Here is a 12,579-nt window from a genome sequence, read left to right as displayed (position 1 = left end):
AAAGTTTAACGTATTATATTTGGCGAAAATTGAATTTTCAACAAGTTGGCGTAGATTTGATTTAGCGCTTTTTGAATGTGCATTACATAAACCTTTATACACAAAGAATTTAGCGATATACTTCATTTAGCGGAGGCTGCTTTCCGCGAAAGGCGCTAAAAAGAATACACAGCCAAATGCAATATGTTTACAGTATAATACAAGAAACATGCAGTAAAATACTGTAAATCTCTTTTCATTTGCAAAAATTTACGTACACATAATTACACGAGACCATCTGCTGGCTAAAATCTCTTGACCTACAATACCTGTTTTTCCTTGTGTACTTTTGCTTTCTGTTTGTTGTCGTCAGTGTATCCAAAGTACAAACCAGGAACACTGTCAGGTCGTACACTCTTGCTGCTCTGTGGATGAAAAACGCAAGTGAAAGAATGATTAACTTGACATATTAAATTCTGTGTGGCTTTTTGGCAAAACAACAGGCTTTGCTTGCTTTGCCTCATCTTTTAACACTTATTGTTCGGAGTCTCTATATGAGAAGCAACATTCATTTCTCTATAAATTATATGTAAATTAAAAAAATATCTTTTCATCATCATGGATACATCCAAGCAACTAGCAAGTCCCAATCCCTCTTTTCTTTATCTCACTCCCTCAAATCTTTGAACATTTGAATTTGTGTCTAGTTTATAACCTACTTCATTGCTAAATAACAAAGTTAGACTGTACCTTATGTGCTGTTCTGCTGGAAGGTCTGTCCATGTTATTTCTGGCTGTTGAACAAGGGGTACCCCAACTGTAAACATATTAGAAGTGTTATTTCATTTTCCACAAATAAAACACTAATTTTTGCATATCAACAATCCAGGGATGTAAGCAAAATGAAATCATTTAAATTTTAATTCTTCAGAAGTATTTTCAGTTTCTGTCCTAAAGTTCTGTTTATTGATAATTATACACATATCCCCCCTTTCAAAATCTGTCGACATCAAGTGAACGTGCATTAAGATAATGTCTTTGACAGTCAGACCTGTAGATCATTATATTTTCGCAACACCTTAATATCATTTTCACGAGATATTCCTTAACTCTTTATAAGCAAAACAATTTTTCACAAATTCTGGTTACTGCTCAATATAATCTTAAGAAATACTTAATGTATACCAAAGAATGAAATTTTCATAAACACACTGTCTCATGTAATTAGGCGAAAATATAGTTCTCGTGAATAAAAAGTGACTAATAGTATTACAAGTTTAGAAACTTTGTCATTTTATCATAATTCATCTCTCAATTCAACAAACCTCTGAATGTTTTTTATTGATATGCATTAGAACTGATTGAGGAATATAATTCACTTGGTGAATCTCACACCTTATAGTAGACACCCCAGACCTCCCTGTGTCTGGATAGTCTATCATTTCTACTGGTTTGGACACTGTATACTCTTCATGCTGGAAAGCCTTCAAATTCAAAGCAGGTACCCTGTCAACATGAAAAAAAAATATTTCACATTTATCAATACAGTAAAACACATTAAATAAAATTAATGTACATAATGAAGTGCCAATGATGGAAGATTTTGTTTCGTCAAAAATTTCATTTGTTATATATTAGGTTCAAAGTGAGTTTAAAAGCCACAGAGAATGAAAATCACTTTGCTATAAGAAGAAATTCATTATAAGCATGTTTGCTATCAATAATAATGCCATTTTCGTCTTTAAAAGAATATCAATGTTATTTCTCCATATTGATATCATTTCCTTAAAACATGTACATAGTAACATACTCTTTTTTCTCTATGTACAAGAAATTTCAAAACTTACAATAAAAACAAAGTTATGATAATGAAAGATTGTGGAGCCCACCTCAAAAATGTCAAAACATTCTCGATTGATTAATTGTAAAGCATATCCAAGCTGTGTACTCCTTAATCCCCAAAATTTGTGAATTTTACAATAATTGTTAATCCTAAATTTTAAGATCATACTCATGGCACTGCACTGGACATTCATAGGTGTTAAGATAACTAAAAACATGTATGGCCCCTTTGACTTCCTGGCTGTGAAATCAAAGAATGACACTTTTGTCAGTCAATTAAGGGGTCAGCTGTGTGACATATAAAATCTTAGGATAAACAATGTATTTTTAGAAAGGATTATTTCCATTAATAAGTCTAATTGGGTATACTTATAATTAGTTTTTATAAACAAGATAAAAGAGAATTAGTTTTGAGATCTTGTGCTGAAAGTTTGGAAACTAATGGTAAAAACCAAGCAGGGAATGAGACACAAACATAACTGGATTGTTTAGGCCCTAATCTTCAAAATGAACTCAATGGTAAGAACATTAAATTTATAGACTTGAATATTTCGTGTTTTAGAAATTGTAACGTGAGAGCCATTTTGATATTGTATCAACATAATCTAACTTCAAAAGTCCTGTGTCATTTGGACTTCCTGCATTTTTTGCAATTCCCTGATCTCTTGAGTAATAAGTATTCCAAAAATGAACTTTATTTGCCAAATCATGTACATCAGGGCATTGACATGCTCCTAAAAATGCCAATACCAACATGATTGCCAGGGGTAAAGCTCAAGCTTATCTTGACATTATCGTGTTGAGCTAAAAATATAAAGTCACTATACTACCGTATATACTCGCCTATAAGTTGGTCCGCCTATAAGTCGGTTGTATTTTTGACGTTATTTTGATGGGATAAGCTATTGACCCGCTTATAAGTCGGTACAATTATTTGCCCAAATCGGGTGACAATTTCAAGTAAATCAATTGATGTTTTAACCTGGTTTCAATTAATATTTCCGAAATGGCACTGATATTTAATCTTAAATTATGAAACAAAAAAGCTATGCTCACTTAAAATACAAGCAAAATTTGTAAAATATGTAAATACCTGTACTTTATATGTACATTTATAATCTAAGAATAAATAAATAATCATATATCTATATCCAGACATTTTCTTCCATAATTAATCGTCGGAAATGCAAATAAAATGTTTTAGTACATTTCAGCTTCCAGAAAAATACCAATCTCTTTATGACTCGCCTATAAGTCGGACATAGAGTTTTAGACCAATATTCGATTCCCAAAATACCGACTTATAGGCGAGTATATACGGTATTTTCAAGTTGAGTTCTACCATGAAATCCTCACAAAATTAAATTAAGATTCATTAATACTCTGATAAGACTTAGAGAGATAACTCTTAATGACATAAATGTCTAATATTCCTTAATTTATAAATTTGTCAAGTTATGATATCAGTTTTATCAAATTTTGTTTTGCAAGCTATACTACATGTATAGTTGTTTGTATTTAACTTATAAATTTCTTTTGGAATATCATAGAAGCTAAAAGCAACAATTTTCATGAGTTAGCAGAGGGTTTATGAACCTTAAAGAATATGTAAAATTCTTCATTTATCTAGAGATCCCTACCCTGCTGGCCTGCTGTCTGGTCTACTGGGGGGTTTATCTTCTGGTTTACTTATAGGTTTCTCCTCTCCCTGAAAAAAATAACAATAATTTAAAATAAGACTTTGAAAAATACTTGGTTTTGCAATGTCTGGTAAATTATGGATAGTTACATTTTTTTGTAAGTATTAATTGCCACATATAAAGAAAGATTTACCATCTAGCCATTACAATGTAGTTAATTTTATTGATATCTTTCACATTCTTTAACAGTACCTCCTCGGTTGGAGCAAACAACCTTTAATCACCTCTATTCATGTATCTTTTTCAAATTTTTGTACGTCTATTATTATTTGACAAGGTGGAAACTTTTGAACATAAACAAATCATTAACTGAATTTATCTTTTGTCAGATACAGCCCTTTAAATTAAGCTGTACATTTTATCAGGTTGACAAAAGTACATAAACATGTACACATGTTGATCCCAGATTTATCCTTTCCATATAAAAGTAGAGTCTAAACCTTTGTAGAAGTGAAAATTGAAAGAAAACTCTTCAAGGTTGTCCATAAGAAATAAAACACGAGGTCTCAGGGAACATTTGGAAAGAAGAAGTAGGAGATCTTGGGTCCTATCCTAATTCAGAACTTAAGAAAGAAGAAGTAGGAGATCTGGGGTCCTATCCTAATTCAAAACTTAAGAGGATCCAATTTCAAAATATGGGGGGAGGGGGATTACATCATTAACAGTGGGGAAATTCCCGGTCACCAGGGTCATAGGAACAATCCTGACCATTAATGTAACCCTTACAGTGATGGGATTTCTGTTTACTGTTGGCTTTGCACTGGGCGGCCTTCCACTCCCAGGTCGATTCCGTGCACTTCCTGGAATAGCTCGCTCATGATTTCTTGGTGTTGGCGAACCATGAACCATAAAATCCATTTCAATCTAAAAAGACCAATATAATTACATCGTTTGTAATGTGTACTTCAAGAAACAAGAAAAAAATATGTTCTTTTCATATTATGAAACAAATGCCTATACTGGCTGTAGACAAAAGTAAGAACTCACTATCATTTAAACAGTTACAAAATATTGATAATTTAAAACTAAATATTGGCCTAGATGTTAAACAAAAGGTTGGTACTTCTCACCTGCATAATCATCACAAGATCTTTCCAGAACCATGTTAAATTACCGTAAATGAAAAAAAAAACTAAGTAATTATCTGGCCATTTTATTAAAATAACAGTTCTTATTACAAGAACAAACCTACTCTAGTGTTTTCCGACTGTAATTTGCATTACTTAAGAAGAGAAGTTCCATACCTTGATGTTTACAGTTTGCTCAGCAACCTAACGCGGAATTTGAAAACGTTTTATTGATCAAGTCAAGTCGATCTGTTCCTAAAAGTGAAAACCGACATGTTTAATTCCGGAATAAATATTTTGCATAATACTCGTTTGTTTATTTTCCATTCTAAATTCTTTCAACTTATGTTCAGATATATAAAATGTGTGTTTTTTATATCATTTTCTCTTTCATGTAAATTTTTATTCACCATATTTGAAATGTCAAACTCACAAACTCAACATATTTGCTGAACGACTTATCTAATCTAAAGTTCAAAAACACAACAGGCGGGATATTGTATTTTTAAACAAGGAGGGAAGAAAAATCAAATATTTAATGGACACACAGGTTATTTGAGTCACACTCTAAGTTTTTAAAAAATTAAAAAAAAACCTTTCCTCGAGTAAAGTTAACATTCGGGTAGGGAGAGATCGGTTGAGCGGGGATGACCTCAGACCAATGTTCACAACGTTTTATAAACTGTTGGCATTTTTCATAACCAACACGGATTGTGGCCATATTTTACATTGATTAATATACATACATAATTTGAAAAAAAAATCTGTTAAGTAACGGAATCATTTTGGTTAGTAATGTCGATGATTTTTGGTACTAAACGTGTTTTTCAAGATAGCAATATTGATAGTTACTTCAATTAAATGAGACCAGTTATATTCAACAAGATGATTGATAACAATTCGGTACAATGAGAAGCAATCATACTTATCTATGCCTCAACGCACACCGGGTAGTGGACAGTTACTCTAACAATAGAAATTCTTTTTTTGCTTAAGGACCCTGATCTCTACACCATTGCAAAGTGTTTTTTCGACATTTAGAAAAATATATTGTGTGAAGGTGTTAATATTGAGCTAAGCTATTTAATTTTAACTATTTGGTAGGTGGCTTTTACCCCAAAGAAATATGTTTAAACACAGCATGGTAGCTAGCAGTGAATAGAAATCACTGTTTAGTGTAATTTACTTCCATAGATATATACATGTAAAAACATATGTTCAATTAATTTATTTTGATCTTTTAAAATTCTAAGAATAATGGAATTGATAACAAATTGAGTAATTTTTTTCACTCTAACTGCAGAAAAATAGCATAGAATCAGAACTCTTTAGTATACAGTGTAGAGAGGGTTCTTAAAGTATTCAAAAGCTGCAATGTTAGAACTATCTTTGAAGTTGGTTGTTGTTTTGATAGACCATAGTAGAACATATATGAAGAGTCAAATACTTGCGTCTTTTGGTTTCTAACAAAAAACTTTTAAACGTACATTTTGTGAAGAACTGCATATAAATGGCTAAATAAAGCTATTATTAATAGTAAAGAGATCAAGAGATTGTTATGTACTGGACCTGGTATATAAAACTAGTGTATTGACGAAAAGAAATTATTCTAGTTGTGTTCATCATTTATAGAGTCAAATGATTTTCTAAACACACATTTTTATATTGAAACAGAGTTTTGACATGGAAGGTTCATCTTCCTCTCTGAAATATGGACAACGCCTGATGCAAAAGTTTGGAAAACCAATGAACGGGGCACAACCACCAGATTACGGGGTTTTCTGTTGTAATGAAGAATTCAGCGACGTTAGAATCACAGTTGGGGACACGATCTATTTCGGTCATCGCATTGTTCTGGCAAGTGCTAGTGAAGTCTTTCAAACCATGCTTTCATCTGTAAGTCTTGAGTGTTAATATGGTGGTTAACAATTTCCTTTTTTCCATCAGTCTTGAACTTGTCTCTTAATTCCCACAAATCTGGTAACAAACCTTGAGTCTTGGAAAGAAAAATATGTTTCTGCTTAACACACTAACCTGTTACCCTAAGATATAACACAGACTTTTATTTCTATTTTCTTTAAATTTTTTCAGTGAGGATCTAAATTTTCTTTTCTTTATATTTTCATCAAAGTAAAAACATTTGGAATGTTAATTACATGTATATTCAAGTCTGACACGGAAATTCTATAAAGCACCAGTCCTTTTGTCATGAATACTCATAAAATTTTGTCATTGACATTTTGTTTGAAGAGATTCACAAAATTTGAAAAAAAAAAATGCATATGTAATCTATATGTACCCCTGAGCTTGAAAGTGGAAACATATTTCTTTTTCTAGGCCTTGCATGCATTATGTACGCAGAGAGTCAGGAATGCTGTATATTACAACCCCCAGTCAAGAATTAGTTTGAAAATAATTTTTCACAAACAAAATCAGGTATGGGCAGGGGATAAAAGTATAGACCGTTTCACGGTAACTGCGGTACTGCTCTTTTGCAGGGCAAAATGATATAGTTTGGTGAAATACGACGTATAAGTAATTGTTAAATATACGTCATTTAATTATCTCTCAACAAAAACTTCACCAAACTTTATTATTTAGCCCTGCAAAAAAGTAGTACCGCAGTTACCGTGAAGGGGCTAATTGGGCTAGAGACAGTATATTTTCTATGGAATCTGATGCAAAATGATGTTAATGAAACAAGTGAAAATACAGAACATAGGAAATATTATGGTCCATGCTTAATTAATCACGCTTATTTAACAGTCAGGGGCATTAGGCAAACAGGTTATTATCAACAATACTATTTTCAAATGAGTTATTTTCTTTGTCACCATGAGTAACCTCTCTTTGCTACTGTCCTTCATTCAAAAATGTGTTTGTAAAATAAGCTTTACAAGTTATTTTTCCAATAACCTGTTTGCATATTATGCCCCTGACTCTCTAAGTTCTTGGATTTGTAGCTATTATTTTCTAAAATTAATGATTTTATGTTTCTATATCAAAGTAAAAGTCAAAACCAGACTTTGAGACTTGGGGCATTCTTGTCCAGGTTGAAAAATGATGTATTGGACCATGCAGAGGCACTGTACATTGGTTATGATGATGTTCAACAGTCCAATGTTTCAAGAAGACTGTAATTTAAATTTCTTTTTTTTTTACTTAATCATAAATTTTCCGAGTACATTGTAATACTTCCTCCGAATATGTGCAATAATATGCAGAAGAGTGATGATATAAATGATATGATGATACAGAACATGCTATGTTGATATTTGGTTGCATATGGAAAACACCCGTAAAATCAGATTTCCATTGAATAAGTTTGATATCTTTTTCAGGTCTGGTGTTCTACTTCTGACCTTCATTTAGAGGAAACGGGTGACTGTGAGGAAGTTTTCCCAGAATTCCTGGAGTTTCTCTACACATGGAAGGTAAAGCTGAACGAGGAAAATGTCATTCCACTCGGGCTATTGGCTGATAAGTATCTGGTGAAAGATCTAGCCTCTCTCTGCATTGATTTCATGATTGAGGAAGTTTGTAGTGAAAATGCCATACCATGGTTTAGATTTTCTTTGAAATACGATGTCAATGCCTTGTATGATAAGTGCATTACTTACATAAGCCACAATTTCGAGCATTTCAACAACAGTGGAAAACTGGTGGAATTGGAAACCAGTGAGCTGAGTTTAGTGTTGGATTCTGGCGCCATAGTTTGCAAGTCGGAAATGGACATCATCCAGGCGATTATAAGGTGGATGAAGGCCTATGATCGACCAGTGCAGGAAACTCTGCGAGATGATATCGTCAAATTGTTTGGCAGTGTCCGCGCTCCAATGCTTTCTCCCGACGATATCGATAAGATCGAAAAGATGAAAGAGCTACAGGATTTTGTCATGCTACTGCTTCCTAAGTTCTACATGAGCTACAAGTACCACTCTTTTGGCCTGGGAGTCCCGATTCCACCTGAAGACAAGAAGTTCAAGAATTACGTCCCACGAATTTACACCGAACGTTGTGGTACCACTTTCAACACCACTACCTTCTGGGAGCATTATTTCCAAACACCTTCCCACATGTCGGCAAAATATGGAGCCATTCTGAAATGGAAATACCAAAACAGAAAACCGAACGAGCTAGATCTGCTTCCCTCCCCTGTCAGTGCCCTAGGGAATCTGGTTCCCTTCAAGCTGAGGGTGATCCGCTTGACCAAAAGAGAACGAAATGGCTTTGCAGAGGTGAAAATTATGAATGATACAGTAAATCTGGTGTCAACTTATAGTCCGTGTATCGACATGGGAGTTTCGCTTGGCTACGAAAATGACATAAAAAAGCATGGATTAACAGTGGTCATTCTGCCAGACAGCTTCCCAATATGATTTTTAGGTCACCTGAGTAAACTCAGGTGACCTATTGCTATCTGTTTTTGTCCGTCGTCGTCCGTCGTCTGTCGTCCGTCGTCCATCGTGCGTTAACATTTAAACATTTTCAGCTTCTTCTCTGAAACCGCTGAACCAATTTCAACCAATTTTGGCATATAGCATCTATGGGTGAAGGGGAACAAAAATTGTGAATTTCATGGTCCCTGCCCCCCTGGGGCCTGGGGGTGGGGCAAAAACCACTAAAATTAGTGCAATTTTTAAAAATCTTCTTCTTCTTCTGAACATCAAGCAGTCAAACTGTTGGTATGATTGTAATCAGCATTGAGTCCTCTACAAAAATTGTGAAATTCATGGCCCCAGGGTCAGGGGTTCTGGTGTTAGGACGGGGCTCTATTGATTATATAGTGAAAATGCATTTATTCTTTAAAAATCTTCTTCTCTGCTTCTGAGTATTAAATAAACTAATTAAGGACATAGTTATGATGAGCAAGAATGCTTCTATCAAAATTTTGAATTTTATGGCCCCAGGGTCAGGGGTTCTGGTGTTAGGGCGGGGCTTTATTGATTATATAGTGAAAATGCATTATTTCTTTAAAAATCTTCTCATCTGCTTCTGGGTATTAAATAACCTAACTAAGTACATAGTTATGATGAGCAAGAGTGCCTCTTCCAAAGTTGGGAATTTTATGGCCCCAGGGTTAGGAGTTCTTGTGTAAGGGCGGGGCTGTATTGATTACATAGTAAAAATACATAAATTCTTTGAAAATATTTTCCTTTGCTTCTGGGTTTTATGCCAATGATTCAAGTATATATATTGATGATGAAGAAAGGTCCATCTAGCAAAGTGGTTTTTATGCCCCCTACATCAGGGGGGGGGGGGGAGTTACATGGTCTGAAAATAAATTAATGCTTTGAAATCTGCTCTTTGATATTAATCAAAATGATAAAATTTGAAAAAAAAATTGAAATATGAGGTCAGTGGTTCCTTTGGAGTGAGGTGCACAACTGGGTTTAAAGTGGAAGTGCATTTTCTCTTTGTTACTCTGCTCTACCTCTGGGTATTAAGTAAAAAGAGTAAGCATACTAAGTTAATAATTATGATGAGCAAATGGTGCCTCATTCAAAATTGTGAATTTCATGGCCTCTGGTTTGAAACACGAACCAAATTTAATTGTTTGAAAGTTGTTACACAATACTCAGGTGACCTATAAGGCCCGTGGGCCTCTTGTTGTTGGTTATGATGTAGATTTATCTATTGTTGTTTGCAGAGAAATATATATGATTGATGTGTTCAAATATTTTTGGGGACGGGGGGAGTTGGACCACTTTCTTTTTTGGGTACTTATTTCCATAAATTTTCATGTTTTTTTTTCAAATGTAACATGTTTTTTCAAGCGTAAAAAATAGTCATTTATATATCTAATAACGAGTAACTGAATTATGAATTGTGGTGAATTTACTAGCATTTCAGTCACACTTGTAACTTGTATATTTAATTGAAAAAAAAATTTAATCTCTATTTTAATTCCAAGAAATTTATAAGTACTTAACCATAGTTACATGCAAGTTTCTCATTTAATTTTTTTTGCAGAAGTTTAATTTTAATGCTTTATGTATCAATTTACCACCAAAATCTGTGTTCATTATTAAATTGTTCAATTATTTTTTTGCTGGATTGTGTAATTGAAATGATTACATGTTCACATTAGGGCATTTCTTGTGGAAGGCACACTTCAGTTTACAACAAACGATATAAATTGCTATGTGTACTTCTCTAATTCACTCATGAAGGTTGTATATATTGCTTTATTTATTTATTTGCTTATATCATATTTTTAATTGCTCAATTTTTTTTTTCAATTATATACATCAGTATAACTTATATATAATGCAGAAAAAGATATAATTTCTGTTTCATTGAGATCTAAAATGAATAAAATTTGATGATAAATACCTGGTACATGTAATTATGTAGCTGCAATAATGTAGCCCTCTCCCCCCCCCCCCCCCCCCCCTTTTTTTGGCCTCTCCAGAAAATATCAGATAAAAAAAATCGGAGAGGGCTACATAATTGCAACTAGTAATTATGTGGACCTCATTTCTAATTTTATTTAATTTTTTAATTTGTTGTTAATGGGTAATATCTTCTAGTTTGGAAGATTAACTTATACCTTGTTTATATATTTCTGTATATATATTTGAAAGGGAAAAGAAAAATCTCAGAATCTGAACAATTCATGCATTTGTATATAATCATTCAATTATAAATTCTTGAAGGGTAGTTTGTTTTATTTAAAATTTCATTTATATTCTTGTTTACTTTATATTATTTTTCGTTATGTTTTGGTGATAGTACTTATGAAGGAGTACATGTAATTTATTGCTACAGGTGTATGGTAACAGAAACCGTTATAATTCATTTTCTGACATGTATAAATATACCATAAAAATTTCAAGAGTGTTTAGGTGTTTTTTAAGTTGAGTTACATGTTGTTGTTTTTTTTAATCAATAGCTTTCTGCAGAAAATAAATTTTATTGACTACTATTTATCAATTAACCACCTTCAATCTGTGTTCATAATCGTAAATGAAAATTGTTAGAGAAATATTACATTTGTACACTGCCATGTAACTACTAAAATGTTAACTCTAAATGTATAAACTGTGGAATTCTTAGAAGATTTATACTTAAATTTTACATTAGCATTTTGAAAATTGTCACTTCTCTCTGTTTCATTTGTCTTGTTTTTGAAGAGTTTTTAAAATTGCTTATCAATAACTTCATTTGCATTTGCCAACCCACAATTTTTAGAATAAGTTAAGAGCCATTCTCTGTAATGATTTGAAATTTTATATAGGAGCTGTGGCACGCATAGTCTCAGAATTTCTCCAAACTCTCTATGATAAAAGTCATTGATACCCTAAACTGAAATCAGGCAAAAATTGGTTGCTATGTTTTATAGTTACTATGGTAACATGTCTTAAAGTTCGAAAAATGGCATTTTTTAACATGTTTAGAGTCCCATAGTTAACATTTGCGGCAAAGCAAACAATTGGCAATGACTGTTTCCAAAAGTTGAAGGTCAGATGTCTCAAATGCATGATAAACATGTTTGGTAATTCAACTATTACATATGTTACTATGGTAACAAAGTATTCAAAAGTAAAAAAAAGTATTCATTGAATTATATAAAGTCATATATTAAAAATAAAAAGCAATTATAGGATGAAATGTGACCAAATAATAGAAAAAAGAGCCTTGAAACATATACCAAGAACAAAATATGATATTTCATTTTGGTTGGCAATGGTTGCCAAGGTTTTTACACCACAGAGAGCCTTCAAAGTAACACTCTGTTTGTTTGAATCTGATCCTATCTTTTAAAAAAGCACATTTTCTCATAACTAATGATCAATTTTTAAAGATGTTGGTGTGCTCCTAGTTTTCCCATTTGAAAAAATTCAGATTAGATTCTTTAAATAGAGCGTTGCTATGGAGATAAGCAGAAAAATATATGCTTAAAAACCTTAAAAATATTTTCTTTCCTTGGATACGTACCCTTAAATGTAGATTCCCAAACCTTTTATGAATGATATTTATTAAAAGCT

At 32.7% G+C, this 12,579-nt stretch overlaps 2 protein-coding genes across 2 annotated transcripts; one reads left to right on the top strand and one right to left on the bottom strand.

Annotated features, from left to right (window-relative positions):
• Positions 1-277: 277 nt before the first annotated feature.
• LOC134243654 (uncharacterized) lies at positions 278-4,873 on the bottom strand. The gene is made up of 6 exons (XM_062725897.1): positions 4,766-4,873; positions 4,248-4,385; positions 3,462-3,529; positions 1,375-1,485; positions 730-796; positions 278-404 (listed from the first exon to the last, which is right to left on the bottom strand). The coding sequence occupies exons 2-6, from the start codon at positions 4,377-4,379 to the stop codon at positions 300-302; spliced, it is 483 nt and encodes a 160-aa protein (XP_062581881.1). The 5' UTR covers positions 4,380-4,385; positions 4,766-4,873; the 3' UTR covers positions 278-299.
• Positions 4,874-5,097: 224 nt separating this feature from the next.
• Positions 5,098-8,967, top strand: LOC134243643 (kelch-like protein 7). The gene is made up of 3 exons (XM_062725887.1): positions 5,098-5,138; positions 6,263-6,484; positions 7,930-8,967. Exons 1-3 carry the CDS (start codon positions 5,127-5,129, stop codon positions 8,965-8,967), a joined length of 1,272 nt encoding a protein of 423 aa, XP_062581871.1. The 5' UTR covers positions 5,098-5,126.
• The last annotated feature ends 3,612 nt before the right edge of the window (positions 8,968-12,579 follow it).

This window comes from Saccostrea cucullata, unplaced genomic scaffold (genome assembly GCF_032062105.1).
Source record: "Saccostrea cucullata isolate Sc308-1 unplaced genomic scaffold, CSIRO_AGI_Scuc_v1 ctg13062, whole genome shotgun sequence".
NCBI lineage: Eukaryota > Metazoa > Mollusca > Bivalvia > Ostreida > Ostreidae > Saccostrea > Saccostrea cuccullata.
This window is presented reverse-complemented; position numbering and strand designations above follow the sequence as displayed.